The sequence below is a fragment of the Nicotiana sylvestris genome, chromosome 2, assembly GCF_000393655.2.
Source record: "Nicotiana sylvestris chromosome 2, ASM39365v2, whole genome shotgun sequence".
NCBI classification, from domain to species: domain Eukaryota; kingdom Viridiplantae; phylum Streptophyta; class Magnoliopsida; order Solanales; family Solanaceae; genus Nicotiana; species Nicotiana sylvestris.
In genome coordinates, this window is record NC_091058.1 from 90,161,404 (window position 1) to 90,182,294 (window position 20,891).

Sequence of the window (20,891 nt, forward strand, 5' to 3'; positions counted from 1 at the left end):
CAACATTAATAATTAAAAATTATAGATAGAAACATAATTAATGGAAGTAGTTGAATTAATCTTATATATAATCTAAATAGATCTTTAAAAAAAATTATTTATGTATTTATATTTATATTTATATGTATATTGGTATCTACATCTATATCTATATTTTGTATCTATATATTGATCCACACATAGATTTTCTTTATTAGCTGGAAATATGGAGGTGAAAAATTAATTGAAAAGCTATAATAGAAACTAAACAAAAAATATAAAAAGACATAATTGAGACAACATATGACTATTTATACTTTGGAGTGAGTTAAAATATAAAATAAAGTGGTGTCTTAAGAATAAGACACATAGTAAAGTAAGACAAAATAAATAATAATTTAGGAAAGACTTAGGATAAAGTTAAAAGGATAAGAAGAAAATATAATGTATTAATTTTGTATCACATTCGAAAATTTAAAAAATCTTCATTTTTAATTGGACTAATAAATGCCTAAAGTTATGGGATATTGCAAATCCTATTAAACCTACTTTGTCGCTTTAATTTTAGGCATTTAAAAAGGTTATTTGCAAGAAATATATATATTTGAAAGAGTAACATCGAAATAATTTTTTTTTTGAAGATTACATTCTTTTTCCTAATTTGACATTGAGATTTTGTAATATTGCTAACTTCTTGGAAAATCAAAAAATTTATAAACCAAATTCCAAGAGAATATGTGTGTGTATAAATTATTACAAGAAATTAAAATAAAAGAGAATATATATATATACATAAATAAATATTTTCAATGTAGAAATATATGAAAGGATAAGACTTATTTGATTTTCGAAAAGAGAATGTGTGTGTGTATATTATATTAAGCCAAGTGACAAACTATTATAGAGCCACTTGGCAATTTAGGATAATATTAATACTAATACTTAACTTAAATTTAAACATATTTTTTCGAATCTCAATGAAAAGAAAGTGAATATTTTTGTAAAGATATTGTCTGACATATCTTAATTAATAAGATTTAAAAAAAATTATATTGGAAGATAAAAAAAGGCCTCTATCTTAGTTAATTATAAAGATAAAAACATAGGTATTATAAAAAATATGATAAATTTAAACATTAATATGGACAACAGAATTTAAAAAATTAAAAGAAAAAGAGAAAAAAATATATAAATAAATAATTATAATGTAGAAATATTTGGAAGAATAAGACTTATTTGAATTTTGAGAAGAGAAAGTATTTTAAACAATGATGAATAAAATTTGCATTGTGGTTAAGCCAAGTGACAAACTACTATAAAATCGCTTGGCAATTTGGATAATATTAATACTAATTCTTAATTTAAATTTAAATTTTTTTGAATCTGAATGAAAAGAAAGTGAATATTTTTGTAAAAATATTGTCTGCCCTATCTTAATTAATAAAATTTAAAAAATAAATAAATTGAAAGATAAAAACAACGTCTCTATCTTAATTAATTATAAAGATAAGAATATAGGTATTATAAAAAAATATGACAAATTTAAATATTAATATGAACAATAGAATAAAAGAATAAAAGTAAATAAAATATTTTACTAAAAGAAAAAAAAATATTTTTATTTGTAATGTATTATAATGGAAGTAACGGATACGAATATGATAATTTTAAGTTATGGGTAATGCATTATGGAGAAGAAATTATGAGTAATATTAAGAGATTTGAAAATTTTCTATTTTTTATTAACATTTGTTTAATGATTATATATAAATTTTATCTGAAAGATTAATATTTTAAAGTTATTTGCACATAAATCAAATAACTCAAATCATAGGTTTGTGTCCGCGCATCGCGCGAAGTAATAATACTAGTATATTATTAAAAGGAGAGGAAAAAGCACTCTCCTTAAGCCAAGTGACAGTCTAGAAAAAAGCCACTTGGAATAATTAGTTATTTAGTTAATAATTAGTTATTGGTTATTGTTTTGAATTTAAATATCTATAAAAAATGAAAATAAGAAAAAAAATTAACAATTTAAATTGGGGAGTAGTTTCTTCCTAATATATATATATATATTCACTCATAGATTTTCTTCTAAATTACCTAGAAATATGGAGGTAACAAATTATAGATTTTCTTCTAAATTACCTAGAAATATGGAGGTAAAAAATTAATTAAAAACTATAATTGGAAAAAATAAAAAATATATAAAAACATAAATTGAGATAACCTATGACTATTTATACTTTGAAGTAAGTTAAAATATAAAATAAAACTAAAATTTACTTATGCTATTAAAGATTTATTGACTTCAAAAATTAAAATATTCAAGCAGTAAAATAAGATCTTACATAAAGTATACAATTATTTATAAGATAAGAAAAAACTTAAATATTTGTATCTTCTATATATATTATATTAAAAGGAAGGTAGTGAGGCATGACATTAAGCCAAGGGGCATATTCAGAAAATATCACTTAACATTTTTAAGACATAATCTAAATAGATTTTTAGACAAATTTTTTATATATTATTAAAAGGAGAGGAAAAGGCCCTCTCCTTAAGCCAAGTGGCAGCCTAGAAAAAAGCCACTTGGCATAATTAGTTATTTAGTTAATAATTAGTTATTGGTTATTGTTTTTGAATTTAAATATCTATAAAAAATGAAAATAAGAAAAAAAATTAACAATTTAAATTGGGGAGTAGTTTCTTCCTAATATATATATATATATTCATATATATATATATAAATTCACTCATAGAAATCAATTAAAATTGACTCACATTCTTATAGTAAATAAATTTTGATAGCTTTCCAAATATAATTATTCACTAACCACTTGATCTGTTTTCTTTTCTTTCATTTCATAATTTTATTATTTTTAGAAATAGTACATAGAGAAATAAAATGATAATGAAAACATTATCATCAAATATAATGTGTTCAAACAAATAAGAAATTAACTTTTATGATTAATACTAAAATAAGAGTGGTAGAAATAGATACTAAATTAAACAAGCTAATGAAAGCCACATAACAATGTAATAATATTATTTATTGAACAATAGAATAGCAAAAATAAGGAATAAATAGAGAGAAATTAATCAAATCTTTCATCATAAAGAAAATGATAAAACTTATTTAAAATTGAGAAGAGAAAGTTGTTATTTATCTATTATGATAAGAAATATCATATTGTGGATAATACCACACAACTTATGTCTAACAGATAAAATAAGAACTTAATAATATTTAAAATAAATTAGAAATAGCGTGAGAATATTTATGCTGAGAATTGGTTTAGAAAATAAAATAAAGTAAAATAAAATAATTAAAAATACTATTGATAAATTTAAATAACTTAAGAATTCAAGAAATATTTTAAAAATAAAATAGATATTTATTTTAAGATTAAATTTTTTTTGGATTATCTATATTATATTAAAGGATAGTAATGGATAATAATACTAAATAAAGTGGCACCAAAAATTAAAGTCTTGCTAGATATAGAATTAAAATTTAAAAATATAAAATAAATATCTAATATAAGTAATTTTATTAACTAAAATTAAAAGTCAAATTTTGTATGTTGAAACTAAAAGAGAATTTTTTTTATTGTATGTAATACAAAAAATAAATATAAGAAAACTTAATAGATTTGGAATATAATAATCAAAGAACTTATATATTAATATTTTATACTAATCAAAGTTACAACTTAAAGTCAAATATGATATTATTTTGATTACGGGTAAAATACTAATTAAAAATTTCTTAATAGGGAAGAGACTGTATAAAGAAAAAAATAGATATAATGTGAGAATATTTATACTTTAAATTAATTTAAAATAAAATAAAGTAAATAATTGAATTATTTTCAAAAATATTATTGATAGATTTAAATAGTAAAATAGATTTGAGTAAGAGGATAAAAGCGTAAAATATATTAAATTTCAAGAATAAAAAATATATTATAATTATTAAAAGGATAATAAGCAAAATATAAAGTCAATTAGTAAGCCGAAAAAATCACATGAAAGTATAATAATATTAAATAATAAATAATATAATAATTATGAGCAAATAACAAAAACAATTGTGTAAAATTTAAAAGAATAAGACTTATTAAAGCTTGAGATAAAAAATAAACTAATACTGAAAATTTTATTAAAATAATATAATTTAATATGTTCAAACGAGACAAATCACCACATGACATAGTTAGTAATTTTTAATATTGATAACGAAACGAAATTCAAGTACTAAAATTAACCTATTGGATTATATAAATATAGAAAAAGAAAACAGGTTATCCACTATGAGATTTGCGAAATGGTTTCATGTCTTGCTTCTTAATTAATATCTAATGATTATCAATAAATTTTATCTGGAAGGTTTATATTTTAAAGTTATTTATACATAATTCAAATAATCAAAATCACAACCCGACATGATTTGTGTCCGCGCATCGCGCTGGTACTAATACTAGTGACCATTAACAGTAGTGTTATTAGGAAGTTGTTCCTGTGGAAACAGCAAAGGCGACTGCCAATTACCAGATTGGGAACCTATCGCGTAGCCTCTGTCTGAAACCACACTAGCAGACCAACCATGGGACAACTCCGGTGGGTGATACAAATAATGAGGAGACTGAAAATCAATGGCTTGTGAAGAATGCTGCGGACTAAAATTAGAGGTGTATAGAGGGTTTTGATTGGATTGTTGCCCCTAACCACCATCACGGGCGGCCCCTTCGTAACCGCTTTATCCCATGTTTGTAGAGGCCCCTTTTTTTGTTAAATAAAAAGTTTAGTAAAGTCTTTCTTTAACAAATATAGATAATAAGGATTTACAACTGTTATGACTTACTTGAAATGAATATTGAACCCGATTTTAAGAAACGTGTGATATGAGAAGTAACAATTTAACGTGAATGTTGATAATAAAATCTCAAAATTTTTCGAAGAGCCTTTTAGAGTTGATTAATTTTATAAATACTAGACAAGACTATTTTTCACTTCCTAATAGATTTGAATAATTCGAAGTATATGAAAATATTTTTGGTTTTCTATTTGGCAATAAAAACTAATATCACTAGATGTTGGAAATTTGAAAAAATATTGCCTTAATCTTGAATGTTCCTTAAAGCATAATAATTAATTCGATATTGATGGTTTAGATTTATTTTCCAAATTAAAAGCATTAAGGAAAATAGTACAATTAAAAAATAGCAGTTTAAATGATACACTTAATCAAATAAAAAGATTTAATTCTTTTCCAAATGCCTAAATTGCTTATGAAATAATGTTCATAACTCATGTTACCATTGCTTTAGCGGAAAGAAGTTTTCAAAATTAAAATTGATAAAATCTTACCTAAGAACAACAATGTCACAAGAAACGTAAAATAGATTAGTTATATTGTCAATTGGGAAATACTTATTAGAAATTATTGATTATAAGAAAATTATTAATAATTTTGTATCTAAGAAAAGCTAAAAAACGTAGACTTCAAATAAATAATAAGAAAAAATAAAAATTTAAGGCCCCTTATAAAATTTGGCTTTAGGCCACAAACTTCGTCGGGCCGCCCCTGACCACCATAATCATTCTCATATCCCATATTGCTATAACCAAACGGATTACTATAACCATAGGGATTATTACCTTTTGCATTGCTGAAATCCTGCAATATAATTATAGGTAAAACAACTCGCAAAGAGTGACTGAGAGTGAAATTAGAGCCATATAGAGGGTTTTGGAATGCCATTAGTGACGACCCACAGAGCGAGGATGATTGCTCTGATATTACTGATATACGATTGAAATTACTGAGAAGAAAACTAAAGCTAAAGCTAAAAAAAAAGGAAAACTAATGAAAATAAGATAAAAGGTTTTTGATTCATGTCTCCAAAATGAGCTATTGCTCATTACATATAGTTCTTACTTGAGCAAAAACCTAAGGGCTAAAAGGAAATAAGGAAAACTTACAAGGGGTTATTTAGTAATAAATCAATCTAGTTAAATGGACTCAAGTGCAAGAAACAAAACTTGTTAACTAATCAATCGACCCTTCTGCTAACTTCACGGTGCAAGCTTGCAAGCCCACTGTACAAGCTGCACCAGTACCTCCAACCTCTTCCATTTTAAATCGTATCAAACTGAAGTGTTGAATTAATATGAAAATATGGCATTGAGCAATGGAATGGCTAAAATTTAAATATTTTATGAACGTCGGTTAATTTTGTAATAGCAGCCCTAAAAGTGGCTACTGGTGCATTTCTCTCTAGAACGCCGTCGTTTCGTTAGCCCAATAGCCTCCACGCCGATGCTTATGACAACTTGACTTCCTTTGAGTATTTTCCAAATTTTAACAAGAAATACCAACTGAGTTACAACTCTGGTCTTTCAAGAAAGGGGGTTTATCTTCATTCGCTTCAATTTCAAGCTCTTCTTTAGCATCCCAATAATCTGATTCCCTTCTTTATCAAACATCGGATGTTCCTTCATGCAAAACACCTTCGTCTCCAAAGGTTGTGTTTTGGCCAACCTGCTCTCAAGCTCCAGATTTGTTCCATTCAACCTAGATAGTTCAAAAAGTTAGTTTTACTGTCTATTCATCACTTTAGATTGAACCTCTAATTGACTGATTTTCGGTTTTGTGATTTTGAACAAGAATTTTAATTGGTGATCATAGTATAGTGTAGTTGTTGATATTTGGTATAATTGATAGTTCTTTGCCAATTAAATACTCAGGTCAGTTTATGTATTTCTTTTGCCCCTCTAATTTTAATTTTCTTGCTAACTTTTATTTACTCTAATTACATCCCCATGAAATTATCTAAGGTCTCAATATACATCTGATTTTGTCAAGAGAAATCTGGTGAGTTGTTGAGAATTGGTTTTAAGGATCTTGTATATGATATTTACAGATATCACCACCAGAGCTTCAGGTGAGCTTTCCCTCTTTCTCCGAGCACATGCAATTATGCAAATACTACCTCTCTTGCTGTATCGACAGTATTGTATACTTCTTTTTGAAGATGATCAAGCCATATTGGAAATTGTCGATATAGTTAGCAATTGGCATGTAGTGTCCACCATTGAAATTGGATCTAATATGTTGTGGAGATCCTTAATAAACAGATTTATCTCCTTCATTCTTTGTTTTTGTAGGAGAGCAAATGGAAAAAAAAGGTCTTTTAGTATTAACTTTATATATTTAGCGAAGAATTGGGTTGGGTTTTTAACTTATTTGGTGCCATTTACATATGTTGTTTTATGGAAATAACTCCTCTGGTGATACTTCATTCTCATCAGTGTAGTCTCTAGAAACCCCTATTGTGGATCTGATATTGCATCCGCTAAAATACTGATGTGTTTAAGAATAAATAACTTATTTTGCAGCATATTTACAAGTAATGAGTCGGAGATATGATTAGTATTATGAATCCTTAATTGCCTGTTGACCATCACTGATATGTTAAATAGTGCAAAGATATCGATTCCGAGCTTCAATAAATATTGAAATGTCCAGAAGATGACTGCCTTTGTAGTTTAAGAAAACAGTGCAGTTTATCACCTAGAAATAGCCTAAGTTTTTTAGGGCCAGCAGGCCGGGCCAAGACATAATTTTCATCATGGTATTCAATTCCAAAAGTTATAAGCATGTCGATGTCCTGGTGTCATTTTGTTGCTTATTGGATAATTTAGTTTTTTAGGTTGATGGTACTGAGAAAATTGAGAAGTATGATATTGCAAAGAGTTGGTAAAACATGCTCCATATATCCCAAGCTATGTGGCGATGTAAGGCAAAAAAAAGAAGAACAAAAATTAAGAGGCAAATGTCTTCAAAATGCTGTAGACACTTACATCTACTGCTTAGGATAAATCCTCTTTCCGGTAGGTTCTCATCAGTTAAGCATCCTCCTAATATCACTTGAATTCTCTCTACTTAATTGAAATGGACTATATACCTGAATTATGCTTATAATATCAGTTTCAGAGGCAACAAGTTCAAAAGCAATATTTCAATATTTGGTCCCTTTTTCTTGATTTCCTCATTAATCTTATTTGTTTGTAGAAGTTGATAGACACTGCTTCGGATAAAAAATTGTTCTATTATTACATAGAAAGGATAGAAGTGAAGTAGTACTATTTTTGCTTCAAAAAACTGCATCATCTTTTTGATAAAGATAACAGTATATTCATCAACACAAAGCTTGTGTTGGAAATCACAATTACAAAAAAAAGAGAAGAAGGAAGAGACCTATTTACATCTGTCCAAGATTCTTCTTACAAGGTCTCTAACAACTCTACTAAAGTCTCAGTTTCATCTACGCAAAATTCTTTACACCAAAAGTAGAAGGACAAAATACAGTTGAGCTTAATTTTCTGTAAAGAACTCCTCCTATCTTCAAAACACCTATCATTTCTTTCCTTCCAGACATTCCACCAAATGCATGCTGGTATAGCCCTCCACCATCTCTTCTTCCTTCCCCAGCCACCTACATTGTTCCAGCACCTCAAAAGATCGCAAGTAGTCCTGGGCATAACCCAAGTTGTATTCACCAATGCAAGGAATAACTGCCACAACTGAGATGTAATAACACAATGTAGAAAAAGGTGGCTGTTGTCTTCTTGCTCCGCTTGGCATAGGTAACATCTAGAGCTCAATAGTAGTCCTCTTCTTTGCAGATTCTCATGGGTAAGACAGGCCTTCTTGGCTACTAGCCATGTAAAACAGGATACTTTAAAGGGAACTTTTACTTTCCAGATAAGTTTCCAAGGCCAGGAGCATTGTTGTTGTCCAGGATTGCATAGAAGTTTGTAGGCCCCCTTGACTGAGAAACACTTGCCGTTGTTCCCTTTCCAGATGATAGAGTCCTCTGCTTCAGATGTTCCTTCGAAAACCTCCAGAGCATTGAAAAATTCAGTCACTCTTACAATCCCCCAATCATTTAGTGCTCTTCTGAAGTTAAGATTCCATCCCTGTTGACTCCAAACTTCCTGTATTGTTGATTCAGGTTCTACCACCAGACTATGTAGATCAGGGAAGTCGTCTCTAAGTGGCCCATGTCCCAGCCAGTTGTCATCCCAGAATGATACTTTCCTGCCGTTTCCAATAATGAACCCTATATTTACTGCAAATTCCTCCCACTGGTTTCTAATTGCCCTCCAGTTGCTAACCCCATAGGCTGTCCTTACAGGATTTGTACACCAATTGTTCAGTTGTCCATATTTCTGAGTGATCACATTCCTCCATAAAGCTTGGTTTTCACTGTTGTACCTCCATAACCTTTTCATTAGCAGACTCTTGTTGTGCATTTTTAGATTCCTAACACCCAGACCACCCGTTTTTTTAGGAGTGATAACTGTACTCCATTTTACCAGATGATAACTTTTCTTTTCTCTGTTTCCTTGCCAGATGAAATTCCTTCTTAATGCATCAATTCTCTTTTCCACCTTCACAGGAAGTGGGAATAAAGACATCACATAAGTGGCAATGAGTCAAGCACACTATTAACTAGTGTGGTTCTGCCTCCCAAAGATAGGTATTGAATCTTCCATGTTGCCAATCTTTTTTCACACTTTTCAATCACCACGTTCCATATTTCCATTGCCTTGTTTTTAGACCCCAGTGACAGCCCCAGGTATGTTGTTGGCAAGGTTCCCACTTCACATCCCAGAACCCCAGCTAAAACCTGGATTCTTTCCACCTCATTTACAGGGAATAAATTACTCTTTCTCCAGATGCAGTCCAGAGATAGCTTAAAAAATGACCAGAATTATTCTCAGTTGTCTCACCTGCTCCAAGTTGGCTTCACAAAATACCAAGGTATCATCAGCATACAGTAGGTGTGATATTTCCTGACCATTTGGTACCCTGTTATTCTCCTGGAAACCCCTCAACCAACTATTGAAAGTAGCTCTCTTCATCATATTGTTTAGACCCTCCATTGCTAGGACAAAGAGAAAGGGAGATAGAGGATCTCCTTGCCTTAGACCCCTTTGGGAAGGAAAGAACCCTTCTGGACTTCCATTCAACAAGATGGAAAATCTGACTGTACTGATGCAAAATGATATCCACTTTAACCACTTCCTTCCAAAACCCATGTCTTCCATGATTTTAATTAAAAAACCCCAGTTAACATGGTCATAAGCTTTCTCTATGTCCAATTTGCATAATAGCCCTGTAACCTGCCCTTTCATTCTTGAATCCTCACACTCATTTACAATTAAGGCAGCATCTATAATCTCTCTCCCTTTTATAAAAGCCATTTGTTGTTTGTCTACCAGCTTATCTATCACTTTTTTCATTCTTTCAGTGAGTAATTTAGCTATTATCTTGTACATACCCCCTACCAAACTGATTGGTCTAAAATCCTTCAGCTCTTTAGCTCCATTCTTCTTAGGAATTAGCACCACGTAAGTTGCATTAAAACTCTTTTCAAAATATTCCTGTGAATGGAAATTTTGCACAGTTTCCATGATATCACCCTTCAATATATCCCAGCAAGCAAGAAAAAAACCCATAGAGTATCCATCGGGGCCTGGTGCCTTATCAACGGCACAAAGTTTTATACTGTCTAACACCTCTTGCTCCTCAAACTCCCTCTCCAGCCACCCTTGTTCTTCTTCATTGATGCTCTCACTGTCCATGAGATTGAAATGGGGCCTCCAGTGTTCTGTTTCTGTATATAGATTCTGATAAAATGAGACAACTTCCCCCTTGACGCTCTCTAGATTTGTGATTTCTTCCCCATTTACCTCCAACTTGTCAATCTGATTGAATCTTCTATGAGCATTTGCAATTCTATGAATTTTTTTTGTGTTTTTATCCCCTTGCTTTAACCACATCACTCTTGACTTTTGTCTCCAGTCAGATTCCTCAAATTTGGCAATTTCCTCAAACTCCATTGCTAGACTAGCCTTGATCACCAGTTCATCATCTGTCTATCTTCTTTGTTCTTGTAATCTATCAAATTGAGCCACTTTTTCTAGTATTTTTGATTTTTTCTCCCCAGATTCCCATAATTTGTGGTGTTCCACTCCTTTAACTTACTTTTTAGTAGTTTCAATTTTGTTGCAAGCTTGTAATCAGGTCTCCCTTGTACTACAAAAGATTCCCACCATTCCTTAACCTTTGCCTTAAAACCTTCAACCTCCAGCCACCAATTGTTAAACTTGAAATATGTTTTTGTATTTACCTAGTCTCCACATTTTAGCTGTATAGGGCAATGATCTGAACCCAATCTTGGCAACAATGATTGCTTTATATTACTGAAAGCCTCATCCCATTCAGTGGAAACAAGGAATCTATCTATCCTTGATGCTGTACCCTCATTATTACCCCTGTCCCAGGTGAAAATTCCATCACTTAGTGGCAAATCAACCAATTCCAGATTATTGATTAAATCTGAAAATTCTAACATCGCCCTCGATAAATTTGAACTAAGACCTCTCTCCCCAGGGAATCTAGTGACGTTGAACTAAGCCCTCGATAAAAAGTGCATCATCTTTCTTCTCCTCTCATCACCTTTTAGCTCCTTCAAGCCAGCGAACCCTTTCAAAACCTTTACTAATGAGTCATACTCACCAACAAGGTCCTAATGCATGATTGAAGCTTATAAAATATTAGTGGTTTCAGCTAAATAAGACTATCCAGGAGTATAATAATCTATCTCTGGCTCAAAGTACTATTTAGGGATGGTCAGAAGATTATAATTTCATTATATACTATGCATTGGTTTTCATATAATTTCTTCTGCCTCCAGGCATTGGATCGAAGGTGATGTGCTACTTGAACTCAAATCTATCTGACCTTCAATTAATCATTGTCCAACTAGCTCATAACAAAAATATTAGACTAATCTTAGGGCTGACACAATCGAATTGGTTAAGGAGTTGAAAATACTTCTAGGTTTGACCAATCTTTCCTTTGTTCTTCAACAAACCACAATTGTAACTTTTGTACATATCTCTTTTTGGGTATTTTATACAAGACTTTGGCTTTTACAAAAATAAAAATAAACAGAAAGCACACTCTTCCAATGAAAATGGATAAGAAAAGTGATGTTTGAGGATTAAGATATAATAGGAAGAGGCACAAAGGGACAGAGCAATGCATGCTAGCAACGTTGCGAGTGTTAATTTTTTCCAGGTTAATGGCTTTTTGTGCATCTCTCACAAAAGACTTACACACATGTTAGGTCAAGATAGAGAAACAAATTCTTGCAACATTTGAATTTTACTCAAAAAGTTCCAACATCTTACATGTTCCTCGCAACTTTAATACTTATGTGATTCGGAAGTAAGTTCTTCAAAATTCTTTATTATTTGTGTCACTATTGAGTTATGATACTAAATACTGCGTTATTTATGTCACTATTGAGTTTATGGTACTAATTGATTGCTTGAACGTTACAGCAAATAGAGAACGTGGTAAATTTTCTGGCTAAGCTGGATTTTATGATTTATGTTACCATTGTCTACTGTCCGCTATGACTGCTGCCCTATCTATCTATGTTGGTCGACACACTCCATTGGGACAATTTGGAATGAGACGCTTAAGCTGCATACTGGTTTCTCTATGTCTCAATAATGCGAGTCATTCTTTTTTCTACAGAAAGAAAATGTCGTATTTTAGCATCTAATAGTATGATGTTCAACAATCCATGAGTGAATATTTTGTTCCAAAAATATATGTAAATAAATATGCAGCAATTAGTATACGATGTTGTCTATTATATTTTATTTGGCTTAAGTGCATCAACTTCTCTTCCCCCTGCAATTTCATATCAAGACAAACTTGAGCTCCAAATTTTAAGCACGGGCCAATACTATCTAGTCTTCTTTAATTTACAAAGACTCCATTTTTATCTCTTAAATTGCAGTAACCAAATCAATGGGGATGGAGGAGAAGCCAAAGAAGCTAGTGATTTTATATGCATCTCAGACAGGTAATGCCATAGACGCCGCTGAGCGTGTTGGTCGTGAAGCTGAACGCAGAGGATGTCCCGTCTCTTTGCTCTCCATTGACGATTTTGACCCTGTAACTTCTCCTTTACCCTAAACTATTACGCCTCAATCTTAAACTAGTTTAAATTCAATTTTGTCATAGTTGTTATTTTTTTAGATTATTTTTAGCTGACTGTCAATCTACCGGACCCAATGCCAAGTTCATTTTTTTCTTCGTTTTCGTATTTTGAGCTTATAGATTGTGATTAATTACCTATGTGTGACTAGTTGTTAATAATTTTTTTTTAGAGTTGTCTGCCGGAGCAGGAAATTGTAATATTTTTGGTGTCAACTACAGGTCAAGGGGACAACCCTGATTCTATTAAGGTTTGTTTGTTAGTATCTCTTTTAAGTTTCTCGTGTGTTTATCTATAGACATATCTGTACATATTTGAACTTTTTTTGTTTGTTTTATTAACTTGCTTGTATAGGTATTTTGGAAGTTTCTCTTGCAAAGAAATCTGACCCAAAATTGGCTTAGCAGTGTCAGCTATGCTGTGTTTGGTTTGGGTGATTCGAGCTACCAGAAGTATAATGTACGCATTGACTCTACCTAATAAATTCCATTTCATGGTTTCACTGCCTCTTTGGCAAAAGATTCTCTGAAAGCAACTCACTATGATTCAAAAAAACAAAACTTAACTGCTTCAAGTCCACCAGGAGGATCTCGATATCCCTAAGCTTTTACTACTCCAGCTTTTTCTTAAATATAACTCTGGTCTATGCATTTCTTATTGGGGTTTTAGGCTTATCATTTCATTATTACGAATTGCTTTTCAACTTTGTCTTTCCATAAGATATGTTTAGTCTCTTTATAACAAAGACAGGTTAATTTCTGTACTTTATGTGTTTCTAGATGATTTTTTGCTCGTTTGCTTTTTTTCCCCGACAAAATATTTAATTTAGAGAATATATTAGCTTTATGCAATTATGTATTCCATCTTTGAATGTTGATGTATGAATTTTATTTCTGCAGTTTGTTGCAAAGAAACTTGACAAAAGACTTTCAGATCTTGGTGCTACAGCAATTGTGGAAAGAGGTCTTGGAGATGATCAGCACCCTTCAGGGTATTTTTATGGTTTAATCTTGTAGAGGAATAGTTGATTCATTTAGTCGGTGAGGTGCGCGTAAACTGGCCCGGACACTACGGTTATCAAAAATAAAAAGTATGGATTTTTGTTGATAGTGTACGGCACAAAGATGGTGTTGACACTTCTGTACTGGTATAGCAAAAAGCAAAAGTATTCCCTTATATTCCTGTAGGGGTTCCAATTCCATGAATGCTAGTGGTGATTCAGCCTCATTTACAAATTCCTTTCTACACCAAAGTAAAACAAAATTATGCAATTAAACTTGATCTTTTGATTGAGTTAGCACTATCTTCAAAACACCTTATGTTTCCTTTTGTCCAAACTATCTTATCCACCAGATGCTGTTGTTTTCGTTTTTTAAAGCTGTTAAATAGGAGAATCCAATTTGATATACAGGATGATTATTTGCCCATTTATTTAACCAAACCATAGGGATTGAATAGCCTTAAATTTCTTCTATCTAATTTTTCAGGAGACAGATCTGAAAGAATTATAGGATCATGAATCTTCCTAGCTTTGTAAGAAATGGTGTTTTAAATATCCAGAAGGTTTTGCCATCAAGCTGATTGAGGTGGAATACATGCGTTGAAGCTTCTTTACTTTAGGGCTAGAATAGTTTTACTACTATGGCGAGGCTCACCTACTTATGTTGAATACACCTCTTCCCTCGCCTCTTCTAAAATTCTACAAATTCTCAAGTGGAGTTTCAGGTTAAAGGGTGAGGGAGGTTGAAGGGGGTAGAGGGGCAGGACCATTATCCACTGAATTCCGATGATGAAACGAGCGTATTACTTTGTTATCATAACAAAGAATTTCACTTTATAATGCTGTTGGTTATCATGGCACCTGAAGAGCGGCTTGTTATTTAGCAGTTGTTCTAGTAAAAGCTCTAATAGAAAAAAATTGCAGGTATGAAGGTGCTCTGGATCCTTGGATGCCCACTTTGTGGAAGGCAATATACCAAAAAAATCCGAAATTATTCCCTAAAGGTCCAGAATGCATGACTTCAAATACAAGTTTGATGGATCAACCTAAAGTACAGATTACATACCATGATGTTGATGAAGGGGCTTTACAATTCTCATCTATCCCAGGTAACTTGCTAAATTGGACTTCAGCAATCAACATCATTTTCATCTTCAGGTCATTGTGGGTTCAGAGTTCTGGCTGACAGTCAATAAAATATCAATGCATGAAAGCATTTACATGCATGGATTTATGGAGAAACTTACCCCTAAAAGTAAAGATCAATTTCTCCCTCTAAAACCTTGATTGATACAGAAGAGAACTCATCCACAAGTTTGTGTAGTTTGTTCTGGAGTATCTTCAATCAGGATACTTATCCTGAGATTTTTACTTTATGCTGTCACTATGGAGCTTTGGATAATCATTTTCTTGATATCATTTTGATGCACAAGTGCATCTCAATATTGTTCCTTGTGCTTTTCATATTTTGTTGTATGGTTTTGTTGGCTGAAAGGTTTTCTGACAGTTGTCTTCCAATATGTAGTAGCGACGAAACAACTGAAAATTGCAGATTTCAAACTTCTTGAGATGCAGATTGAGAGCACGCGCTTCATATTACCAGGAAAACTTTCTGGAAAGCACCCACCTGATTGCTTCTTAAAGATGGTAGGTGATCTCCATTTACATTTCTTTTGTTATGTCTCAGGGTTACTTTTGTCAGCCTAGTACTGTAGGGTTTTGTCTAAGATAGCTAGGGGCAATGTCGCGTCTTACTATTTTCTATTTTCGACGCAGGATACATTTACTAGCCATCGTTTTTGCTTTGCATTTTTCTTCTGCATTTTATGTTCCTATTTTTCCTATGATCTCCATGGTGATTCTAATATTCTCCCCTTTTGTCTTTTTATTATCTTGAGCCGAGGGTCTTTCAGAAACAGCTTCTCTACCCCTTCGGGGTAGGGGTAAGGTCTGCGTACACACTACCCTCCCCAGACCCCACCTGTGGGATTTTACTGGGTTGTTGTTATTGTTGTTATGTCTCAGGGCATACAATGGAGCTGTTGCCTGCAAAAGTTAAGGAACTCCTTCTCTGAATCTGGGAGTTCGGTTGTGGATCCACTTGTGGTTTATACCAAGCGAAAGTGGAGTTCATTACTCAAACACATCTATTCATGTCCTTAACCAGGAAAATCGATAGTGGAAGTTAAGTGATGTGACAAATTGATAGTATCTCACTAGAAGTAGCACATATACTGAACATCTCTAAGCTCCCACAGAAATGAGATATGAATGATTCCATCCTTGAATGTATCATAACTAGAAGAACAGTTTCTGAAATGAGTCCTCTATTCTACAAAGCACTGGCGTATATTGTGCATTTTCAGAAAGGCGGCTTTTATGATCTTACTTGAAGGTGTAAGATCCTTTTTCTCGTCAATGCGATGGCTGTGATCTAGTCATTGACATGTTTTTCTTATTCACTCTATTGTTGTAGGTTAAAAATGATCCGTTAAGTAAAGCTGATAGTGGGAAAGATGTCCGCCATTTCGAACTTGAAGCTATTTCATCTGTAAGTCACGTTGTGCATTTTTATATCTCTTTTACTCCTTCACTTTGTACAATACATCTAATGATTTCCTTTGTACTCTCAGTCTATTGAGTATGAGGTTGGTGATGTAGTTCACATTCTCCCTGCGCAAGATGCTGCAGCGGTTGATGCTTTCATGAAGCGCTGTAATTTGAACCCTGAATCATACATCAGAGTATGTACTTGTCTTACGTTCTTGACTTTCTTGCTGTCACTAGGACCCTACTAGTCTTCCAATCTTCCTCCTAGATATTATTTTGTGTTCATGCATCTTTGAAGGTTTTTATTGTGTAAAATTTTCGTGGAACATGATTCGCATGATTTACATTTCCATGTTAATATGAGTCTATTATCATGTGGATTGTCCTTATAAAAAAATTATCATGTGGATTGAAAAGTACTCTGAATTTTTAAGTGCCACTGGAAGGAGAAGTGTACAAGTATTGCAAAGGCTTTAGGATGGGAGGGATACCCTAGTGGTAAAGATCCTCCACCTCTAAGTTGGGTTCTGTAACCAAGGGAGCAAGTGGGAAAGGACCATTATTGGGCTCCCATGAGATGGAACCTCTTTAAAGTTGAAGAAATCAGAAATAGATAGGTAAGCAGCAGCAAAAACTGTCACAACAGAGGCACCACCAAGACCTTTCTTGTAGGAGAGCTGATATTGGGGGGGGGGGGGTTGTACTTCTTGCATGGGTATCATATTGAACCAAGGCCTTTTTAATAAAAGCATTGAAGTGGTTGAAGCTCATTTTCTTTGGATTAGTTAATGAAAACATGTATACAAATCTGTTTTACAATGTCAAATTTAAGATTTGTTGTCTCTTTCCTTTTCTCCCCTCTTTGTGGTGAGCTTTGGATCTGCAGTGTTGGCTATTACATCAATTGAAAGGGCAAATTTATCATGTATCAACTCTTGAATTCATATGTTACTAATTATGAAATTTTTTTCAGGTTGAGCCTAGAGATAATAAAGAAAATGGACAAAGTCATGACTTGAGAAATACATTGAAGGTCCCCATAAGATTAAAAACTTTTGTGGAACTGGCAATGGATGTTGCATCAGCTTCCCCTAGACGATATTTCTTTGAGGTAAGACACTGGAGTGTCTGGATTTCTTGTCTTTCAAACAGTAATATCCGATGACATGGTATATTTGATATTTTCTGCTGTTGTCTTTATTATTTGCCTGTACTTCACTGATGCATGTTATGTTCATCTTCCTTGTTCCGCTTGTGGAATAGCATGTTATTCATGATCACCACATATCAGAGTAAATTAATAGGCCATTTGGATCGTCCATTTCTTCAGGTTATGAGTTATTTTGCCACTGCCGAACATGAGAAGGAGAGGCTTCAATATTTTGCCTCTCCAGAAGGAAGGGATGATCTTTATGAGTACAATCAGAAGGAACGGAGAACTGTGCTGGAGGTGATGAAAATATTTCCACTCTTTGTATAGATTAATGAAGCTGCTTGCCTTTGAGTGGTCACTGACATTTTCCTGTACTGCCAGGTTCTTCAATAATATGGTTTCTCTTATGGTAGATTTTTGTTTCATGAAATGTATAGGTACTATAGTTTAAGAAGACATACTAAGACGCAAGAAGTTGGCCCAGTTCTTTTGGAAGTTAAACTGGTTAGCCAACACCAACTCTGTCATACGTTCACATTACAGCATCTTGATTGTCAAATTAGAAAACTAGTCTCTCTAATGTGAAGTCTGTAAGTGAGCATATCTTGCACTAGTCCTTTTACTTGCAAGCAATAGAAGCTTAATACTTAGTTAGGTTACCAACACTACGTTTAGCAAGCTACAGAATTCTAAGTTTTTGTTTTTTGAAATCATGGAGGCACTTGGTCTTCTCCTATGGAATGATCCATCTATTAACCAATAATGCCTTTTTATGGTTAAGTTATTGATTCACAGGAGATAACTTCTTGATTTTGAAATAAACTGTAAAACTGTTTTTGCTGTTATCTGTTACCTTCTTCTGAAAAAACTGTTTTTGCTGTTAATATCTCATTTTCTTTCGTTGTTTGATTTTTTACTCTCCATATTGTAATGCAGGTATTAGAGGATTTTCCATCCGTTCAGATGCCATTTGAATGGTTGGTTCAGTTGGTACCTCCACTTAAAACTAGGGCTTTTTCCATCTCTTCTTCTCACTCAGTTCATCCAAATCAAGTACATTTAACAGTTAGCGTGGTGTCATGGACAACACCTTATAAGAGGAAGCGCACAGGTCTTTGTTCATCATGGCTAGCTGGACTTGATCCTCAGAAAAGTATGGTTTTTGGAGTAATCTATAATTAAAACGCCTTATTCATTTACTCATGCACCTCTTGTAGCTCTCTGATGATGGTTTTTGGATTATGCTAAACAGGAGTTCTCATACCGGCTTGGTTTCAAAAGGGTTCCCTTCCTTCCCCTCCACCTTCACTTCCGGTTATTGTTGTTGGACCTGGCACAGGGTGTGCACCTTTTCGTGGATTTGTGGAGGAAAGAGCCCTGCAGAGTCAATCGGGTCCAACTGCTCCCCTTCTCTTCTTCTTTGGTTGTAGAAATGAAGAAAATGATTTTTTGTACCGAGATTTTTGGTTGTTTCATTCACAAAAAGGTGGAGTCCTTTCTGAAGAAAAAGGTGGAGGCTTTTTTGCTGCCTTTTCCAGAGACCAACCACAGAAAATCCACGTGCAACATAAAATGAGAGAACAAAGCGTTAAGATATGGAATCTATTAACTGAGGGCGCAGCTGTGTATGTTGCAGGCTCTGCCAACAAAATGCCTTCTGATGTGCTGTTGGCATTTGAGGAAATTGTATCTAAAGAAGGCGGGGTTCCAAAAGAAGCTGCAGCAAGGTGGCTTAGGGCATTGGAAAAGGCAGGCAAGTATCATGTTGAAGCATGGTCTTGAGCACTCCTTGGTATTTTTTCCAGTTATGATTAGCCAAAAAGCCGTGCCCTTCTCAGTCATGTTATTTCTACATGATTCTTATAAACCATATTCGTCCGTGAAATTTGTATCAAGTGTTCTCAGAAAGAAGCTGGTCTATTGAGAGAACAGAGTCGTTAGTAAGACGAGTTGATTATTCCCAAGGATGAGGTCTCTTATCAATTCGGAGAGGATTTTATCTGCTTGTTGGAATAAGTTCAATATGGAGTTTCAATAGGAGCTCTAAATCGAGAGCAAACTGCTGTATGTTGCAGCATTTATGTTGGATGAGATACTATTTATGATATGAGTATTTTGTCCGTGTAGGATTAAGAGATTTTGAAGATGTATTTATTGATAGCAATCCAAAAGCATAAAAGAAATAAGATTGAACCGATAGGAAGTATCTCAATATTTTCAAGTGGCTTGGTTGATACAGTGGCGGATCTAGAATTTTCAAATCGTGGGTGCTCAACTAATTTTAATCTGAAAATTGCTACTGAAACTGGGTGCTCAATTGATGTATTTATATGAATTTACTAATTTTTTGTACAAGTAATAGTATTTGGCTCTAAAAGTAATGGGTGCTCAAGCACCCATAACCCATAGAGTAGATCCGCCACTGGGTTGATAGCATGACAAGAAATTTAGAAGGATTTGGCTGAATTGTACAATGATCTATTATTTGGTCCTTCTCCTCTTCCTATTTCAGGCTTACCCTACTTGACAGTTTTTTTTTATTTGATTAAGAATGAAGATATATGAGCAAAGTTTGGAAAAGTGATTGACAGTCATTATTTAGAGATACGGTAGTCAAGAGGCTATAACTAAAATTGTAATGCTGCGAGGTCAAACCTAACCACTAACGAGTAAGGCACGCTTATTTGATGGGCATTTGTATCTATACTTGCTTTTTGTGTCACGTTTTAACTTGTGCTCGCTTTGCAAAAAAAATTGCAAGCGTACCCGTTTTTTGCATAACTTCAGCATACGGGGTTGAAATAGTAAAGGTAATCACGCAAAACTTCAGCATTCTAAGCATTCTAGTAGTCGGGCCTAAAGTTTTTGTTTTGTAATTGACGAACTTTAGCTCTAGAGCTGAAGTTTTTGTTTTGTAACTCGCGAACTTCAGTTCTAGAGCTGAAGTTTTTGTTTTGTAACTCGCGAACTTCAGCTCTAGAGTTGAAGTTTTTGTTTTTGTAACTGGCGAACTTCAGTTCTAAAGCTGAAGTTTTCTATTTTTGGGGAGGAAGATTGACCTTTCAAATTCCATATTCTAAGTACGGAGATGACTTCATTGATTTATTCTGGA

The 20,891-nt window shown here is 33.1% G+C and overlaps 1 protein-coding gene across 4 annotated transcripts; it reads left to right on the forward strand.

Annotated features, from left to right (window-relative positions):
- The first annotated feature begins 6,341 nt into the window (after positions 1-6,341).
- LOC104233054 (NADPH-dependent diflavin oxidoreductase 1) lies at positions 6,342-20,134 on the forward strand. 4 transcript variants are annotated; one of them, XM_009786361.2, is made up of 13 exons: positions 6,342-6,578; positions 12,876-13,033; positions 13,249-13,326; positions 13,431-13,535; positions 13,976-14,067; positions 15,001-15,185; positions 15,602-15,723; positions 16,553-16,627; positions 16,710-16,820; positions 17,600-17,737; positions 17,957-18,076; positions 18,716-18,932; positions 19,032-20,134. In XM_009786361.2, the coding sequence occupies exons 1-13, from the start codon at positions 6,488-6,490 to the stop codon at positions 19,559-19,561; spliced, it is 2,022 nt and encodes a 673-aa protein (XP_009784663.1). In that variant the 5' UTR covers positions 6,342-6,487; the 3' UTR covers positions 19,562-20,134. The 4 variants fall into 4 exon arrangements, with proteins under 4 accessions (XP_009784663.1, XP_009784667.1, XP_009784665.1 ...); XM_009786365.2 differs by having other exon boundaries at positions 6,342-6,512; XM_009786363.2 differs by lacking the exon at positions 6,342-6,578 and adding an exon at positions 6,598-6,932.
- Positions 20,135-20,891: the final 757 nt, after the last annotated feature.